The 20,365-nt window shown below is 42.3% G+C and overlaps 1 protein-coding gene across 1 annotated transcript in view; it reads right to left on the bottom strand.

The window, feature by feature from the left end:
- Positions 1-2,555: 2,555 nt before the first annotated feature.
- jade2 (jade family PHD finger 2) overlaps positions 2,556-20,365 on the bottom strand; it is a 162,369-nt gene continuing 144,559 nt past the window's right edge. The window contains exons 13-14 of the mRNA XM_062405859.1: positions 15,826-15,971; positions 2,556-14,253 (exon numbers count right to left, since the gene is read on the bottom strand). Of these exons, the coding sequence (XP_062261843.1) occupies positions 13,456-14,253; positions 15,826-15,971 (944 nt within the window). The 3' untranslated portion in view covers positions 2,556-13,455. The remainder of the gene's footprint in view (positions 14,254-15,825; positions 15,972-20,365) is intronic.

Here is a 20,365-nt window from a genome sequence, read left to right as displayed (position 1 = left end):
GATAGATAGATAGATAGATAGATAGATAGATAGATAGATAGATAGATAGATAGATAGATAGATAGATAGATAAATAGATAGACAGATGAATCACATATAAGGGATCACATACAAGGGATCTCTAATTTCTCTTTTTAAATCAATCTGATATAAAAATTAAAACCTATTGCAGGCGTCATGAGTTAGGCTTGTTTTTCTTCTCTCTTTTTTATCCATAGCTCTGTATTTTTGTTTACAGAAGGATTGTGAAATCATGTGATGTGTATGAAGTGGATCTACCTTGAATTATTTTCACAGGGACTAAATGAAGGCAGAGTAAATACAGACTGTTCTGATTCAGTTCAGGGCCTCGGAGCCAGAAACAAAGGCTGATAAATCAACCGCTCATCTTTTTCTGCTTTAGGTCCTTGTTTCTCTCTCTGCAGCTTTCTCTGTTTTTGCTCTTTCATAACCAGACTGTCTCCTCCAGTTGACTTCTACTTTCCTTATAATGCGACAGACCCCAGCCCTCTCTCATCTATCTGATTCACACAAACACACCCTGGATACAAGCCAAGCAAACAGACATATTCATTACAATGGGAATCAATTTAGCAGCGCAAAGCAAAAACACCTGGGTCGACTTCATGCACATGGCTTTCCTCACAAAGCCTTTTTTTTTTCCATTCAACTCCTCAGAGGCCATTTTGAGAATCGTTTTGTTTCGTAATCTAAATGTTATTTTTCCACTGAAGGCTGGAGTGGTTCGATCGACTCTAGTTATACTAATGAGCCACGATCACGCCACAGAGTCAGGGATCTGTCAGCTTTAGTTTTGAATATATCCAAATGGCTTTTCTGAGCTGAATGTGGTTAAGCTGCATACCTACCCACCCATCCACCTAATTACTTACTTACTTACCCACCCCACCCACCTACTTATTTACCTACCTACCTTACAATGAGGGAACCCCTTCATATTAAACACTTATTTGCATCATTAAAGAAATTCCAATGTGACATGATGCTTTGTGAGAGCGGCTCTTCTTAACTTATCCCTGGAAACATCAGTTTGGCACATTTGGATTTTCCCAAATCGACAAAAATCTTCGAGTCTTTCCACCGATTTTTCTCTGGATTCACGTTTGAGGCGGTTGAAGGACTTTCACATTCTTACAGTTGAAGCCACTCCAGTGTTGATTTGGCAGCAGGTTTGAATCCTGCTGGAGCACAAATCTGTTGGCTCCACTCTCAGGCCTTTGGCATTCAGGAACACGCTCTCCTCGAGATTTGCCTGAGTCCGGATCCTTGCATTGTTCCTCCGGACCTCTGGCCAAGTCCTCCTGTTCTCTCTGGCCAAGGCTGAAGCTTCACCATCGTGCTGCGAGGTGTGGATGGTATTAGACGATTGATTGACTCTGCAATGGGTTTTTGTATTGTATTTCATCAGGCCACAGAATCTTTTGCATCATGCTCTGCATTTCACATTCTGTCTACTTGCAAACACCAGGGATCCAACATGGTGTTTTTGCAGTATAGAGGCTGATTTCTGTTCTAGCAGTTATTCCATCATGATTGAAAAACACTGCAGTTCTGTTTTGTTGGAGTGGTCCTGAGGATCTTGGCCAGCTCCTTCATCAAGGTCTTTCTTGGCAGGTTGCTGTGTTTTGTCAAAAATCAGCTCTAGGGTGAGTCAGGGTGAAACTTTGTTCTTACATCTTATAGCCCTCTTAGACACAACACAATTTGCACTGTGCTCGTCACTGGGATCAGCACACGGAGTTAAATGGGCAGTTTTCAAAACATTTAGTGGAATACATCAAAGCGTTTATTTCATTTTGTTGTTGCCATGCAGAACATCTTTGTTTAAATGCTTTGGTCTGTTCACTGAGGAAGAGGCTGCGGATGCATTAGGTTTTGGCTTCTCGTAAGACAGATGATATCTGTGGTGACCAGAAGAGGAATCCCAATGACTCTTGTAATTACAGAGACTTTTATTTTATATCAACAACAGCTGGAGTTTTAACATCTTTGTCATCCTTCACATCCTGTGAAATCTTAATGGTGGATAAGGATCAAATTTGAACAGACATTCATGGTCGCGAGGTGGTGAATCCTTGACTTTGGTAACTTCAGATTCTTCCTCTTGTTGAGGTTAACATTAGTGGTCTGAGTAAGTGTCTCTACAACTCTGGAGAGACTGACAGAAAATATGGAATTCATGTCAAACTTGTGAATCATACTTTGATGAAACCAAACTAGCCAGTTTAAACTCATTCAGCACTTGAGTTTGTAGACATTTCATTCAGCCTCATCAATATTTGGTGCCAATTACTAAATATTTGCCTGCTAATTCTAATGCTTATTCCCCTTAGCAAGGTCAACATTGTATCTGCTTCAAAAGTGATTTGACTACTACTGTTTTTTTGGGTGAAAACATCTTGCTTTTGATCCAAACACAAGTTCTTTAATTTACAAATATGTCTTAAAATAAGTAAATATATGATGAATATATACTATAATTTCTTCTATCCCTTAAAAAGCCCAGAGACATGAGTGAGGCCGAGAGTCGCGTGTACACAGAAAGCACTGCTTTATTGACTGCACAGGACTGGATTGGTCTGGACTGGATCAGATGGGACTAGGACTCCATTAGATGAGGGTAGGGGTTGAGGTGGCAGGGTCAAGGTTGGATGTATGGGTGAGGAGGGTGGGGGGGGGGGGGGGGGGTCCGGTTTGAGGTGGGGTGGGTGGGGTCATAGTGGGATGCAGCCATCATTAAGGCAACAGAAACAGCATGCAGATACAGTCACAGGAAACATTGTCATCATCATCATCATCATATTGCTTTTCAAAGTCTCGCTTAAAACATCGAAATTGTACAAAAAGGAAGAAAATAGGTTTTTCGCACTAATGAAAAATACATTTTTAGATTTTTCCCTCCTACAAAGAAGATTCTAATACAAGAAAATAAATATAGCAAAAAAAGCCAAAAAATAATTTAAAATAGCTCTTCTTTTTCATATATGTTCAATAGTTCTCTTTGCTATTAACAAATGGCACAACATTCTTTGAAACAAAGAACACAGAAGCATTAACTCCTGCAACATTCATATTATTGTATTGAGAACCGATGCAGAGTGGAGGAGAAACCGGACACAGCAGCGGAGGGTGAAACGCCGGTTTATCAGGGCGAGTACGACCGGAGGACGAGGGGAAGGAGCCGCGTGTCCAGCTCTGCTCTGATTGGATGATGCTGATTGGTATTCAAACAGTGCCTGAAAACGACCGAGAAGATGCGGAATGATAACCGATAATATTTAATCATGACGAGAGAGCAGAGCGGTGGGAGAGGAGCTGTGTTATCAATTAAACTTATAGGAGAAGGTGTAAAAAGTTGTGATGATGAAGATTTGCAAACCAGAAATACATGTTCCGTAATGGGATTTTAAACCCGAGGGAGGAAAACTTTTAGATTCGCAGGTGAGGAGAGGAGAGCAAGGATTATTCTTTTTGTTATTAATGAGAGTCAGAAACTGCCTGCTCTGCACTGGAGGGGGGTGATAGGGAGAGGGTGAGGCAAAGATAAAGAATGGAGGAGCTGAGAGTGAGACAGAGAACTCGAGCAAGCGAGAGAAAGAGACGGGTAATGATAAAGAGGAGAGAAAAACAAGGAGGAGAGAGGTAAACGCTCTCTGAGCACATCCACAGTGAGCCGGCTGAATCTGGTTTGGCTCTGTGTCCACATGAAATGAAGCTTTTTAAAAAACAGCCTTAAGATGAAGACAATGATGTCAGCCTGATCGGGAGCCGTGCAACAGTAAAAGTGAAGACGACTCTCTCTGTAATCGATCGTGTGATTGAACGTATCCACCCACTCACACACAGGTTATCGTTACGTGTTTATGTCGAGAACTTTGCAATTATAAAAATGTGACTGATAGAAGTCGCAGCCGTTTGTCCTGTGACCATATCTTTGTTTCCTTTAAGTCAGACTGAACCAGAACAATAAATGAGAACCGAACTGTGACTTTGAGTGTGTTTAAACAAAACTCGAAACAAACTCTCACATAAACAGTGTTTAAAAATGTTTTTGCAGTCTTAGCGTGACTTAAAGTGTCCTAAGACAGCAAGCGGGGGAAATTTTCACTTTGTATTACTAATTCAAGTTTTAACAGGTGTCTGTTTAATCACCTGAAACGATAAAATGTAGTGACTGTTAACACATGAGCTGCCAACAGAGCACACTGAAGTGTGGATCAGGCCAAGTCCAGACAACAACTTTAGAATTTATATTCAGATTCGATCATTAGCTGCATTATAAAATTATTTTTTTTAATGAGCACGTGCCTGTAGCCGTGGCCCCCTGGGTTTGAATAGAAAGTTCTCTCTGGATGAGTGAGAGGAGGAAGATGAGGAGTGAAGGAGAAGAAGTGGAGACTTAAGCCAGAGGTCTGAAACCTCACTGGAGGAGCAGCTGACCCGGTGAAGACTTTAAACTACCTTTAACCCGGAGAGTCTCTCTAGCCAAGAACACATAATCCAGGATTCATGCTCGTGTACGCTCACTCATTCCTGAGGCTCCCGCAACCAAAGACACACACTGTATTTTTCAGAATAAAAGCACAAACCACGGCTGCTTATTCCTCAATTTAGGAAACAAATATAACTATTGCTCCCATGTATGAATCAAAGGTTGAATATTGCAGGCATATAACTACACATTTGCCTCTGAGGAAGAAGCTTTTCGTGTGTGAGAGAGAAAAATAAATCTGGTTACCGCAGCAGAAAAGACCAGTGAGGAAAAAGAAAGTCGCAAATCAGGAGAAGAAAATAAAACAGAGAGTGAGCGGGGAAGTTACGAGTGGGAGACAGAGCAGAGACAGAAATACAGTGCAGAGGGCCTCTTAACAAATCGTCTAAACCTGGATCTTAAATCCAGATTGTGTCTAGACATAATTTATCCAGTTTACATTTACACCAGGGAGTCAAGTGTCTCCGGTGCTGGTGGTGAAATCACTGTTTCCTTCATAAAACACATTCCCAGCCCTCAGCCATTTGTTGTGCTGAACTTAAATTTAATGTGACCAAATGCTGTTCTGACGTATATGTGGGAGACGGTAGCTTCGGCTGAATGGATCTTCAACGAGGATTTTACACTTCAATTTATCTGTGGTGATATACGTGTGAGCCGGGTCGGAGCCTCCCAGGAGTCTTATGATAAAACCAGATGTTAACGGAGGTTGAATACATTTCTCAGATTGTCAGGGAGGAAGCGTAGAAGCGCCTGGAGCCAGGCTTCCATCCAAGTTACATATCAAATGACCAAATAAAAAATGAGAGTTGTGGCCAATTTTGAAAAACATTCCAATAAAGCTGGAGTTGCTCTTTTTTTTGTCTTACTGTAAGTTTAACAAATCCAGTGGAAGTACAAAACCTACTTGTCGCACCAAGTAGGACAGAGAACTTAAACCAAACAATAGAATTGTGATTATTATCAATTTTATAGTCTTGTTCCCCCAGAACAAATTGCTGTGAGACCGAAACTTGACTCAAGGCAGTGATTCTACCCAGAGATCGTGATCATGTCTGCTGCTCCACGACACAAAATACATGTTTGTGCATGTAGCAAAAACTTGATCCGGAGAAACAGAAGTTACAATGATTGTGCGTTTTCTTTTGATTAGTACTTGGACAATGATGAAGATCCATGCAGCACAGAGGAAAAGGTCACATCCGGCTTTGGATACACAGATAGAAAGATGAATTAATTGTTGGTTGAATTAATCCGAAGGTGATTTATATGGGAAGTGAGGAAATATTCTGGAACAAAACTGAATTGTCTTGCAGGCTGTTTGTGCCATTTGTGCACATTTCACCCGACTGCTTTGCTTTGCTGCTTCCATTGTTATTATGGATTGTGTAGGAAATACTGGGATTGAGACCCAGCTGAAAGAAGAGATGGAGAACAGAGAGAGAAAACCGAGCAGGAGGTGGAGATGAAGGGATGGAGGGATGGAGGACAGGGAGAAGGGAAGGGCCATGCTGTTGATATTAGCTGCTTGTTAACTGCGCGGACAGGCCGCAAACACAACGAGAGGGAAAGAACAAGTTGTACTATTTCCCTGTCTGCCTCCCTGGCTCCGGTTCAATAGACGTCTCCCTCCTCAGTCTTTTTTTAATCCATCTCTTCTCTCTCTCTTCCCTCGCTCTCTCGCTCTCTCTCTCCAGGCCCGAGCAAAGCAATGTTTTCCCCTCCTCACACGTACCTCCACAACACGTGCCTGTCATTATCTGTCCTTAAAGCTACAGACATTCTTTTTCTCCTTCTACGGTTTTTTGAATTTGTGGGAATGGTCCTATGCTTCATATGCGATTCAAAAGGAGCCACGTGCCGGGCAAGACGAGAGAGGAGTTGTGGACAGAGGAGACACCATAGGAGGGGGTGGAGGGGACGGAGCTGCTGGTATAGGAGGAGGTGGAGGAGCAGGAGCGAGGAGGGAGACGGTGGAGGCAAAGTACAGTTCGCAGTATGTGAAGACGGAAACTTTAGTCCTAAAAACATGTCTTGGATCTGCTCTGGAAGCAGAAGTCGACTCATTGTGGGGAACTTTACAAGGTGGAGCCAGAAACACAGGGAATCTAGTTTAGTGATGTTGGATCGAAGCCGACTGAAATGGCCGAGGGAAGAAAAACAAAAATTGTAGGAACTTATTTGAATGTGATTCTTCAGGTTTCCCCTCAACTTTGAACACAAACTCTGCTGCTCTCTGTGGTGTTCTCTCTGAAGCTGAGAGAAGTCTAACTTCTCAGGAAGTCGATAATTATCAGGTTGATTCATTCCTAGCGCGAGTGAGGATTTGAGATAACTTAAAGTTTTGTAGATATTCTCTGGTTCCTGCATCCCACAGTGACAATGTCTGCATTTTCAACTCTCGGTCGGATTAGACGAAGACGGCTCTTAAACATTTTTCACGGACAGAAGGATAAATCATTTGCAACCCTGGCCGAGTCGTCGCAGGCTTCCTATGATTTATGTGTTCCTAAGAAATTGGCAGACGGTAAAACTGGTAGTTTAGGACGTACACTTGATCTACGATTTAGTCTCATGCATGAACATGAACCACAAGAGTCTTCTTTCATAGCCTGCCCTTGACCTTTGTTGAATGGCATTACCAGTCTGTCTCTTCTCTTTTATTTCCTGTCCTCTCTTTACATTCACTGTACAATAAAGGCGTAGACGTAGAAATAGTAAAACTGTCCATCTATCCATTCCTTAGCTATACAGCTTAACTTCTACAGGTCAAATGCCGACTGTGGGAAACTTTGAGTTTCCAGTAAACCTAACCTTCATGTTTTTGGCCAGTGGAATAATTATCTATTCTTTCACAACCATGGAACAAATCGAAAAAGAGTCCAACAGTGGAGTGAGTGCCAGCAAACATAGAGCTCTTATACTGTTTCACGAAGAGCAACATTAAATGGTCCAATCCACGGAACAGGAAACAGAGAATATTTTGTGAAAAGGTTTGTGTAAAAAATGACGAATGAAACAAAAATGATTATTGATTTAGCAAAATGGTTTAAATTAATGTTCTGATTAACTGATTTATCTTTGCAGCAGTAATACATTTGTTTTTAGCTGAAGAATACAATACAAACGACTAATCAACTAATAATTTTAAATCTTGAAATCTGCTTTTTACATTACATTACATTAAAAAAAAGTCATATATGGCTTTAATACTTTCACTTTATCAACTTGGTCAAACTGACCTTTCAGGTTCAAGCTGACTGTCCTGATGTAGCCACTCAACACGGCCTCTTATTCCAATCACTGTGGTTGTTTGACTCCACCAGTTTACATTAAACCCCACAACTGAGCTGGTTTCTGCCTCCACAGCAGCTCCGCCTGTGTTCATACGACTTAACCTACAATCTGTGCAGTGTGTGGATGTTGAGACCTTGAAGCCATAACTTTGCTGTAACAGAGAGGAAAGCACAGTGCCAGTAAAAAAAATACTAAAAACCAGAAACAAACAAAACCGAGGAAGCAGGTAATGGGTCAGCTTTCTACTTTGATACAAGCCACGGTGGCCAGCTATAGCATTACAAAGGAAAAATAAATGTAACAGCTTGCAAAGGCTTTTTCAAAAGACGGAAAATTAAAATGTCTAGTAGTAGTAGTAGTAGTAGTAGTAGTAGTAGTTGAACAGTATTGTACATTATTGTAGATGTATATAAACTCCAGCGGTAGGTAAGTGGGTGGGTTTGCACGGCTGGCGTGGGACAATAAAGCGAGGACTGTCGCTGATGTCAAACAGGAAGCACGAGCAAGTCTCGATCACATGACGTCATTCGAACTTCATCAATCTTTTTCAGATTATATGACTTTGTTTTTTGTGCTCCCAAATTATTAGGGCGTGAATGTCCATTTTGAGCCATTGACCAATCCTGGCGTCACTGACCTGACGACAGCCTCAAACCACTCCTATTGGCAGAAAGGGCAACAGAGGAAGAGAGATATTCTATTAACAGCATTCTGATGCCCTTCTGATTCCCCAAAACCACTGCTGAGCAAACATCACTCTATTTCTTCAAATGGAGAAAATCTTACTCTTTCATCCACCAGAATCGAATGATCTGTTTTAATTTCGTAGCTCAAACTGAGCACAAATTGTCTCGTACAACATTTCCAAGGTCCTCGTGTTATTGGAGGATGAACTACCTCTCTGCTTATAAAAATCTTTGGACATGATGTTTGCACAGGTGAGGAAGTTGTGAGGAACCCGGCCCTGCCAGTGCAGTGATGTCTCTCCAAGACATTTTACAGCTATGTCAGTGCGGTCGGTGGCTGCTGTGTGAATTGCGGGCGATGTTCCAATTACCTGCAGCAATCAGCGCCGGCCCTTGCCCAGCTTTTCAGCTGGAGACGAGAAATTCATGGCCGTCTGTAGGTGTGTGTTTCTGACCTGCCATTACATGCAGGGTGCCCACCAGCTTATTTCTGTGAAGTCACTTTCATGCCAACACCTGGGGGAGAGTTTTATGTTTCTGACCCATGCACCAGCTCACTATTTGGATCACTTTAAAGTCGTGTATTGATCCATTACCAACGATATCTCAAAGTGGCAGTCTCCAGGATTTTCATTTTAATATCTTATCCAGTAGCTCATAACATTTGTTCCTTAGAAATATTCAAAATTTGCAACGATAGCTGTGGCCACATTTACCAGGACTGAAATCTTTAAAACTGGCCAACTTTTACCATGAAATCCAAACAGGGAGATGGTGCACAAGGCTAAATATAAACTACAATATGACAGATTTTCTTTTGATACTGAAAGTGACTGATTTTACGGATTAAATGTAAAAAAGAGAGAAAATAAAATCTTATTTAGATCAAGTATTCCGTGGTTATTGGACCTGACAGAGTTGCAAAATTCAGAGATCACCACAGCACATTTCGGGCCGTGAGCCAACACCCACACCAGTGTACCACACAGATGACAGCGATGCTTTGAAGTTGCTCTATTGGATATTGATTAAAAAAAGAACCGGCAAAAAGACTCCAGTCTACAGTAACTACGAAGCGGAAGGAGAGGGCATTGAAGCCACACTGTAAATACAGAATAATAACCAGTTTGTGTTTGCTAAGGCTGCACAATATCTAGAAAAAGAAGAATCTGAGTTGCAATTATCAAAACGGTAATTTTAGGTACAACGATGCTGCCCTCTGACTTTCAAACGAGAGAGAGTCTGGAGAAGCAGCAAGTCTAACTCAGCTAACAACCCACGCAAATTACTGCAGAGGAAAGTCTTTTTTTGTTTTTTTCTTTTTTGCCAGCACTGTGCAGCCTTGGCATTGGCTACTACGCGCTAGGCCATACATGTGAGGCCTTGTCTACAAAGTCAGGCTACTTCTGAACATTGAATATTGAGACCAGTATTACATTTGTCTGTCCTATTAACACAAGAACGGTACTAACCACCTGGCGGAGGATCACGTGGCGCCGGAATGACACAAAACCACGTCCTCGTTCTCAGACACGATTGTGTAGTTGCGGTAGTTGTTATGGTCACTTTCCATGTCGATTGTAATAGAGGTAGCCAACGCAGAAATTCAGAATCGTCAGCCTGTTCCCGAGTTCATGTCGTTAGAAAAATCTGCTCGCTTGAGACAAAACCTAATTTCCAACCCTGCGACTCAGAGGAGGATTTTTACAGATTTGTGTCTGCATCTGTGTTGAAAAAGAGAAAATTGTGGCAGACTGACGTGTGAATCTTCTGCGATGGCTACACCTGAAGGACGAAGGAGACAGGGACACGGCGCTGTCACCTGTACTAATACTCTCCTGCTGATAGGGGGCGTTGCACTCTGAGTAAGCTCATACTTCCTGATGCAGTCAGGACCACATATACATAAAAAACTATTCATCTTGTACATTATAACCCTGTTATACCAGCTCTGGTGTGTGTGTGTGTGTGTGTAAGCTGTATGTTGTGTGTTCAGTTCAGCAGCATTTGGCCTTTTTCTGAAGGGGGTTTAACATGCGAGTGTTTTTGTAACCATCGCCGGCCCGGTGCTGTGGTGACGGTGCCTTTCCTGCGCGAAGCCCCTGGTGAATGCAGATCATGGGAGAATCCAGGTCAGGTGTATTGGTGGTGGAGCAGAATCAACAGTGCCAGTAAAGGGGTTCACACCACAACACCTTCAGGGTTTCAAACCCAACCGTCAACGGGCCGGGGCGGAAAAGGGCGAGGAAAACCGAATTCAGACCCGAGCCGACCCAGAGAGCGCTGGCAGAGTCGTCTGACATCCTTATCTAACATTCTTCATCTTGAAAACCAGAGTCGGAGCAACATGTGCTGCTCTGATGCACAGATCTGTTCTTTGGCGATGTCACTTCAGAGGACAGGTGAGAAGGTGTCCAAACAGAAAACAACAGAGGAAGTACATTGGACCTGCACCTCTATTTAAACGTTGGTTCATCAGACCTGGGTAAAGCAGCCCTTAAATTTCACACAAGATTTCTCATTTGACCGCGGATGGGTTTCGGGTCTTCGCTGCAAAGAGGCGAGAGAAGTAATTACAAGGTCCGATTTTGAAGTTGACCACCGAGCCAATATTATCAGACATGTCTGGCTCATCTGGTAATGAAGTTTAAATGAGATTATCGGTCGAGACTATTAAACCCAGGGCTGATGGTCATGTGGTCACACTGAGAGAGGGAGCATGCTCAGTAGTAGTCATGTAGGAGTTCAAACAGTGAAATAGGGAAAGTTCTAGACATACACACATCACTATATATATATATATATTGTATATGATATAAAATATGTATATATATGTATCTTCGCCTTGCGTCCAATTTTTGATAAATTTTTAAACCCTTTATTCTTCTTTTTAAAAGTTTTTTTAACCCCTGAGAAATACCATGGACTGCTTAAGTACAAAATACAACTCTCTGAGAGAACGACAAAAAAAGATTAAAAAAAAAACTAATTTAAACAAATTTACAAACAACTCAATTTCTGAACATAAGAGCTTCTGAAGCTGATAATAACATTGTCATCGTTGGGCGAACAGGAGAAGGTGCAGCAGAGCTATCGGTGAGAAGAGCGTGGTCACGGCAGTGTCGGGCATCGTAAGACATGAATAAATATATATCGTAAATGCTTAATCATATAGAATCACATGGAGGAGCTGAAGAATGACTAACTTGTTTCTCTTGACGCCTGGAAGCTGCAGAAAGGCCTCTTTTTCCACTGGTCAAAAAAGCCACTAACAGACACTTACATCTGTCACTTGTCTGCAATGGGTATTGATACAATCAGAATTCACTCCTGAGTTAGGGTGAGTGACATCGAACATGAGGGGGGGGGGGGGGGGGGGTACAAACTCCTCTACTGACAATTGGAGAAGATTTTATTTATTTTTTAAGTGGGTCTACCCGGGATAAAAAAACACAATTTAAAGAATCATTAAATGATGATGGATAAGTAAGCACTTTATGACCTTGTTTAGATAAGTGCTATACAAATAAAGTTATAATAATTATTATCATTATTTTAAACTGCACAGAGGATGCTCATGTTAAGCAGCACAGTGAGTCACTAATCAGTTTATGAATTGCATTGGGATTCTGCGACCGGGCCGAACTCTGCTCATCGACGGCTCTGAACTGCACTGATCTAGTTGTGGGGGCATAGAACAGTAGGCAGCTCTTTGCACAGACAGCACAGTTTTGGCTCTGCTTCGAAAACTGTCACAGACGCTCTGTTGATTAATGGCAAACGCTGCATTCACATCCTTGTTTCAGGCACTAGGCAATTGTTAAGGTGACAAGGAGCTGGCCACGCTCGGTAACCAATCCGACTGGGTTACCTTTTGGTTTTGATTGTTACAAATCCAATTGAAAAATTGATCTACCTATTGATTGTTTGATTGATTGATTGAGAAAGTGGGGGTTTTGGGGGGGAAGGGTCGGCGGGGGGGCACAGGGCGATTGACAGAAGGCACAGAGTTTCTACAGAGAGTTTTTTCAGGCTGAAAAAAAATTAAAAAAAGACCTCAGAACCAGGAAGAATTTGAAAGCAGCCGACAGAAGTCAGAGCCAATATTTTCTGTGATGTGAGCAAAGGGATTGGCTTTAAGTAGTTTGTGTGTCAGTGTGTGTGCGTCTGTGGGTTTGCGTCTCCGTGTGGCGATCTGAATGAGACCCAGGGTTGAGGTCCTTATCTGTTTAATATTCAAATCCTGGACAATCAGACAATTTTGAGTCTTCTAAGAGTACTTTTTGAAACTGAGTTGACGTGATGAGAATGGACCCCAACCCTGAAGGAGCATCCATTACCCACACGAGTGCTTCAAATACAGCTCTGATGACAAGCTAGTTGTGCTTTTCAAGGTTGGATACGTGTTGTCTGGTGTCACCGCCACACACACACACACGTTTAGAACAAGTCTGGTGTGAAATTGTCTTTCCACTGAATATATTCAAGAAAACAAGGACTTGTTGGATGCTTCTCAGGTCACAAAAGACCAAACAAGATGGAGACCCTGAAACCAGCTTGAATAATATTCACAATAATTATCAATAATGCCCCAAAGTGTTTGTTCTGACAGATACCACAGACATGAGGCCAGAACAGGGTACTTTAACACCCAGAAACCAAATGAATAAATGTAACGTTTGTTTCCTATTTGTTGAATATGTCGCGTTATAGAACAACGAACTGCAGTCCAGCGGAGAAGCTCTAATGTACGACAGGCAAACAGCTACATTCAAATTTCCCTTCCCCCCACAAAAAACATAGCAGGTGAGCTGAATAGATTTTCTGATTGCTAGATGTGACCGGGATTTGGATGAACGAAGCCATCACTGGGCACAGATGGAGTAACAAATAGCCAGCGGGACTCTGCTTGGGTAACTGTGTGTTATTTGAGAGTGTGTTGATTTAAGTCTTGGTTTTTTAAGATGCCAGCACACTCCTTCTCAACAGGTCCTCGTTCCCAGAATGCAGCTGTGGCAAGCGGAGTTTGCTTCCAGCAGCGCGCGTGTCCGGGTCGCTCTGTTCGCCGTCAGAGAAGTACCCGTCAGTCTCGGTGGCATCCAGCAGGGACGTCTCCCTGAGCGGCAGTTCCATGGACTCCAGTGCCCCTAGGCCTCCACGTCCGTTCATGCCCCTGCCTCTTGATTTCCCATGGCGGGCCAGACGGAGCCGTGGAGCCCTGCTGCAAAGGACAGCCCCGGTGTCAGGAACCGTGAGCCCGGGGCTGGAGGCTGGAAGTGGAGATGAACCCGAGGGGAAAACAGCTACAGCTCCTGATGCAACATCGTTCCCCTCGGTGAAGCTGTTCCAGGGGCCGGGCTCCTCCGAAATGTGACAGGAATCCATTTTGGAGATGGGTGGCTGTGGTGTTGGGTCCGCCTGCAGGTCAGAGCTCCTGGTGTGGTGGTGGTGATGAAGGTGGTGATGGTGCAAGCCCTTGGAGGAAGCCCTGGACCTCTCCCCTCTCCGGATCACAAGGCTGGGATTTTCCTCCGCCATGCTTGCCCGGAGGCTCTTTGCAGTGGAGGGGCTGCTGGCGGTGGAGATGGCCGCCGTCGAGAGGAGCGACTGCGGCTGCTCGGGGGGGGCGGGGGCGGTTTGTCCATGACCACGGGGTTTGTTGCTTCCCCGTCTGCGGCCCAGCTGGGGTGTTTTCCAGGTGGACTGCATGGAGTTCTCCATCATAAGGTTTAACAGGCTCTCCTCGCCTTGCAGGAGCTGCATGAGAGGGGGAGATATGGGAGGTGATGTATGGAAAGATGGAAAGACATTGAAGAAAGAGGAGATGTGATGAGATGAATATAAAGGAGAGTGGGTCATAGTGAGGAGGATGAGAAGAAAACAGCCAAATCAGTTCAGTTTTACATAAACATAAAACCTGAAGTTTAAGATAAATGGCCGTGATAAATTAAAGCTCTGTTTATTTTTGCAGATTGTCTTTTAAGGATATCAAGTATCAACATCTCTGCTTCACTGAAAAAAGACCACGTTTCTGATTGTGGTTTATTTTTTGTTCTGTGACACATTTCCAAACAATTGGAGTTATGTCATGTAATGCGGCCGGAGCCTCCTGCCAATCGATACACAAACAGAACACATTCCCGAGGAGAACAGCGGGTCAGTCCCAGTGCAGCTCTGCTCTGACCAGCAGCTCTCGCATCTGACTCATCGACAAAGAACGGAGTAGCTCTCACACATCACCCCAGCTCCATGTAAAGGGGGCGGTTGACTAAAGTATCGATACTTAGATACCTTTATGATACCTTTACTCTCTGTCGACATACCGAAAAGTTCCGAAGCAGATCTAGAACCAGACTTTTAAATCCAATAGGCTGCATTAAAGCATTAAAACAACACAGAGGAAAATCAACTGATCCTCAAATTGTGGCTTTTTACATTATGGTCAAGCGATCTTTTTTGGGTGATATCATTCCTTGCATTAATTAATTAATTAATTAAATAAATAATTATGCATTGCTTCAAAGAAAAGTATTACATGTACAATTGTGAACACCCTTCTTTCGCTATTGAACATCATTTTTTATACAAGTATCCTATCTAAGTCTAAAATGTTTGTATTATGTCAACCTTATAAAGAACCAATCTAAAGGTGGAGACACAGAATTAAAATTATTTTACAGAAGTGAAAAATTATGTTACAAAACATCAATATAACGTTTTTTCAGCCAGGTAAACATTACATGTTGATTACCTGATACATCAATACTGCACTCTGATGCTGCACTGGCAGTAGGATCAATGAGACTTGATGAAAAAGCTCACAAAGTACTAACTTACAGTTTGTGTTTTCCTATTTTCTAAGTTGGCAAAATAAAAAATGTTTTATTGACATTTGAAAATAAACTTAGTGTTTAATATCTGTTTGCTGCAGTTACTTTTTGAAAGAACAACCCGCCTACACATTCTTTCTACTTTTACAGACATCAGCTATGTGGAGATTTTGCCACCTTCCTTGACTGAGAACAACTTTTGTGCCAAGACCTTTATGTAACTTTGGACGTCCATGTCTTTCAGGTCAGTAATCAGGATAGTGGCTACGGTCATAAGGTATGTGTTGTGGACTCAGATTCACTTCAAGAGGTGATGGATCGTATGACGCTGCTAATTTTAGACATTCGGAGTTTGCCATGTTTGCTTTAATTCATTGCCTCGAGCACGAGTACATGCACACCACTTATTCAATAAGCAAAACATCTGTAACTGTGTATTAGGATCATAACATTACAGCTAATGCATCATCCTCCAGGCCTCCTGCCACTGAAGCCCTACCTGGTCGGAGAGCAGGCTGCCACTTTTGTCCCCGTGCTGGGCACCCAGTGCCCACTGGCTCAGCATGTCATCAGCGGTGATCTTAACCGACTGGGCGAGCCAGCTGTCGAACAAAGAATTGTCCAGGGGGAAGGACTTTGACAAACCTGAGGAGAGGGTGAGGGACAGGAGCAGGGAGGGAGGAGGATTCGGGGGAAGAGATGGGACGATATCAAGGAAAAGAGAGAGAGGGAGTGGTGAAGTCAGACAGGTGAGAGATGGGATGGAAATGGTGGGGATGAAGGGAAGAGAGACGGAGGGAGACAAGAGGGAGAAAGACAAAGCAGATAGGTGAGGGGAGCAGCACATTTTTCATTAATTATTAATAAACAAAGAAAGCTCTAAAAGTGTCAGTGACATTGAAGGGAACTGTCTTAAAGAATAAAGAGCATACATAGACCCAGAGCACCAAGGTCACACTTGATATCCCTCGATTCTGTTGAGTCAGGTTCACTTCAGTCAACAGAGGTACTTTATCTCAAATAGTTATGATTATCCTTAGACTTTCTTTTCTTTTAAATAACTTAAAACATGTCACTCAAAGTGGATCACTGTAACAGAAAAATTTAAAAAATCCATCTTTACAGATGAATAAAACCTGCACGGAAGATTTGAAGGTAATTGGCGCTGTATCTGTAGTGTAAGAAGTGGTTTCTGCTCTAAAATCTCACAATAAGTACAATAAATATGTAACTTAACATTTCAAAACTCTTGAAACACCTTTTGTGATCAGGGTAACTCGAATGAGGTCATACTCAGAATTAGCATTAATCACATTAAGACAAGTGGCGTATTCCAACCTTAGTTACATTAGTTAGACTTGTATACATCTTATTCGAATCATAACGTCATATTGGAGTTGTCACTGTATTATACAAAATTGACATATGGCAAATACCAACTGATTGACGTCTTCTCATCATAATCAGACTATACTCAACACATATTGAATGAGGTCAATAGCTGGAATATGGCAGTCCATGTTCTGTTTCCCTTGTACAGGACTCTAACAGCCTAGGACTGAGAGCTGTGTAAGTGTGTGTTCACTATGTGTGTGTGTCTGTGTGTGTGTGTGTGGGAGGCTGCAGAGAAAGCTCCCTGCTTTTAAATGTATTTGCGTGTAATTAGGAGGTTTTCATGGGTCCTTTTGTATCATTGTGGGCAGTGAAAGTGCTGCCAAAGCGCTGTGAGTAGGTCTGTGACATTTTAGTCTTTCTCACCCTGACACACACAAACACACACAACAACAATGCAGTAAACTACAACCTGGGGAGACCACAGAATTTGAGGGTGGGATCCGTCAGTTTTAACACTTCTTCTCCCCTGTTACAAGGGAAGATGGCGTCCACATTTTGTCACTCAGATCTTTAAATTATCTAATACTTGTGTATTGCATGTATATATCTATATTTATTTCAGTTAGAGGTGGTTCTCATGAGTGAATATCCTGTATACAGTCCACTTAATGAATATTTCTGAAACCCTTTTAAATTCATTGAAGTTTAGCTTTTGTAGAAATTAAACTAAAAACTGATTAAAATGTTTATATACATGTTTTGCACTGTACAGACTGATAAAAAAAAATGCCATTAAAAGTATTACTTGCAAATTAGGACCAACTTCTGAAAGTGAACTGTCTACCAGTGCTCAACCTGAATGATCAGCTGTTTGTCCTGAATCATGAGTGTGACGATCTGTGCACTCTGTGTACATTTGCTATAAATAGCCACGTACCACCCAGCAACAGACACACAACTGAGTGTGTGGAAGTGTGTGTGTTCACTTTAGCCTCTGACTGAACTCAACACTCAGCAGAAACTCTAGATAGTCACTTGCCCCCGAAGAATTTGTTTCTGTTTGCGTCTTTCCATTGACTTTGCATTCGATTGCAACAACTTCCTCATTTACAATGATTGATTGCTTTAAGAATGAAACTCCGGATAGATGCATCTAAGACATTGGACCTTGATTTGATAAGAGTCTGTGCTTGTAGTTACAGAGGATGTTCACGCACAGCGGGATGACAACAGCTCTCATATTACTATGAAGAACTAACGAACTAAGCTCACAACAACACAAAGACAAAATATTTGGTAGGCGTGTAAATAAAGAGCAACCAATTTCAGACAGTAAATTAAAATGCTCCTTGTTGGTAAAGCAGCAGGCAAAAGTTCATGTGCAGCAGAATCCGAAATGATTTAAATACCCAGGGGGTGTCATATGGAAAAATAATGACATTTAGTTTTTGTGTTTTGCCGGAAACAATCATTAAACTCTGCATGAGAACACTACAAGACTGTCATATCCTTTGAGGAACAACTGCCTCATAGCTCCTTATAGACATGATTAAAATGTCAATGATGTTGACAAAAGACTTCGCACAAACACACAAATAAGTGTGCGCACATATTTTGGAGGTCCAAGCCTTGTTCTCTCTTTTTGTTCCTGCCCTGTCTTTCCAGCCAGGACAATATAAATCTTCACAGCCTGTACTAATCTGCCAAGCAGGACGGCAGGAGGCTACTGGGGTGGCTGTAACACCAGCCATCCACCGCATGCACACGCACACGCACACGCACACACACACACACACACACACACACACACACACACACACACGCCGTTGTCTTTTCCATGACGCAGCATGTCTCTGCAGGAGTCAGGAAAGCTCCGAGGGAGGGAATAGGTGACGGAGGGGGAAAAAAAAGACAGTGGGGAAGTGTGAAGAAAACAGGAGGTTGATAGAGAGTAAGCAGAGTTCAGAGAGAGGACCACAACACGCTACTTTGTGGTCTGTTCCAATTCTGTCCCATGTTATTATTTCCTATTATTGGTTTGATATCTGGAAAAACACAGGAAATACACCTTTTTTCAACATCCCAGATTAAAAAGCATTCTGGTGTCACCTGCTGTTTCCTCGGTTTATTATCAAGGGTTGCACTGCAGCAAAATGGGTTTTTATTAGTTTTATGATTAGCTAAGCCAACTTTTTCCCCCTCATTCCCCAATTTTATGCAGTTTCAGCTCGTCCATCCTTCCATTATCTACACTTATTATCCTTTGTAGGGTCACAGGGGAACTGGAGCATATATATACGGTTCGTATAGAGACACAAGTTTTACCATGAATAACACCGAATATATAACTGTGCAAACACTAATGCTCTGGATCATACTGTGGTAGGTTTCACCGTGGTAGCGTATTGTAATAAACAGAGACAACCATTCACACCTGACCAAACCAGGATTTGAACGGGAAACCTACGTGTCAACCACTGCACCTTTCAGAAGAGGGGACTGTTAATTTATACAATAGCTAATCCAAAAAAGTCTCGACAGGCAACAACTCTCTCCGTCAATGTGGTTCTTTTCACTGGAATGTAAAGTAAAAAAGGCAACATGCAAAAACACTCAATCATGCCCATTAGACTGGATTACATTTCTTAACTGAATTTAGTTATGGATCTTAGTTGTGAGGGTGGAACTCCTCAGTGACTAAGAAGATTTCAAATTCTCTCTTCCAATCACCACTGGCATATGGGTCTCACTAATAAACATTGGGGATAGGGGACAGCGGATCTGAGGAGGAGTTGTGCTACATGTCTGTCTTCTTGATCCCAGAACACAGAGAGGAAATTCAAAGCCCTGGGAGACAGGACCAGACCCGACAGATAACAGATGGCCCGACACACACACACACACAAACTGAGACTGTGAGATTTGAGCACATACAGCATGCAAAGACAAACATACAAATGAAACAAATATATTATGCAAACACATATACGCATACACAACAGACACATGACACAAAAACAAAGTGAAGCACATACACAGAGGGGCTTGTTTCTCATGGAAAAACTATGTGAACGATTATTTCCAAACATCTTTTCTACATCTAGCTGCAGCCTCCATCCCTCAGCAACCAGGCTGAAAGACTGAGAGAGATCTAGAGAGGAAGAAAGACGGAAGGATAAACAGAGGGAGGCAGTGATATAACACAGAGCGCGAGATGAAAAAGAGACTGATTCACTGTGAAAAACAGACGAGGTGGAAACTTAGATAAATAGAGAAGGAGAGGGAGATCATATCAGAGCAGGGGGAAAGTGAGACAGAGGGAAACTATGCTCCTGTCCTCTGTTATCTGTGTTTATTGATCATATTCACTTTGACAGGAAAGTACTGTTGGCTCTGTGCTGCTCAGCTCTGGTTAAATAAGGAAATGAGACAGCCATGCGTCATGGCTTTGTGTGTGTTTGTGTGTGTTGTGCGTGCGCGCATGTGTGCATGTTTATATAAATTTGTGTGGGTGGGTGAGAGGCTGAAAACATCTATGCCAGATTGTATCTTGCATGTAAGATGCAAATGGACATGATGAGGGACAATATTCTATATACTCTATTTCATTTAACAGTTCATTATAAAAACTCTTTATCAAAACTGATATAATGATAGAATAAAGTAAAAATAAAGTAAAAGAAAGAAATAAGACTAAACTGGGT

This window comes from Platichthys flesus, chromosome 15, assembly GCF_949316205.1.
Source record: "Platichthys flesus chromosome 15, fPlaFle2.1, whole genome shotgun sequence".
Lineage (NCBI taxonomy): Eukaryota > Metazoa > Chordata > Actinopteri > Pleuronectiformes > Pleuronectidae > Platichthys > Platichthys flesus.
This window is presented reverse-complemented; position numbering and strand designations above follow the sequence as displayed.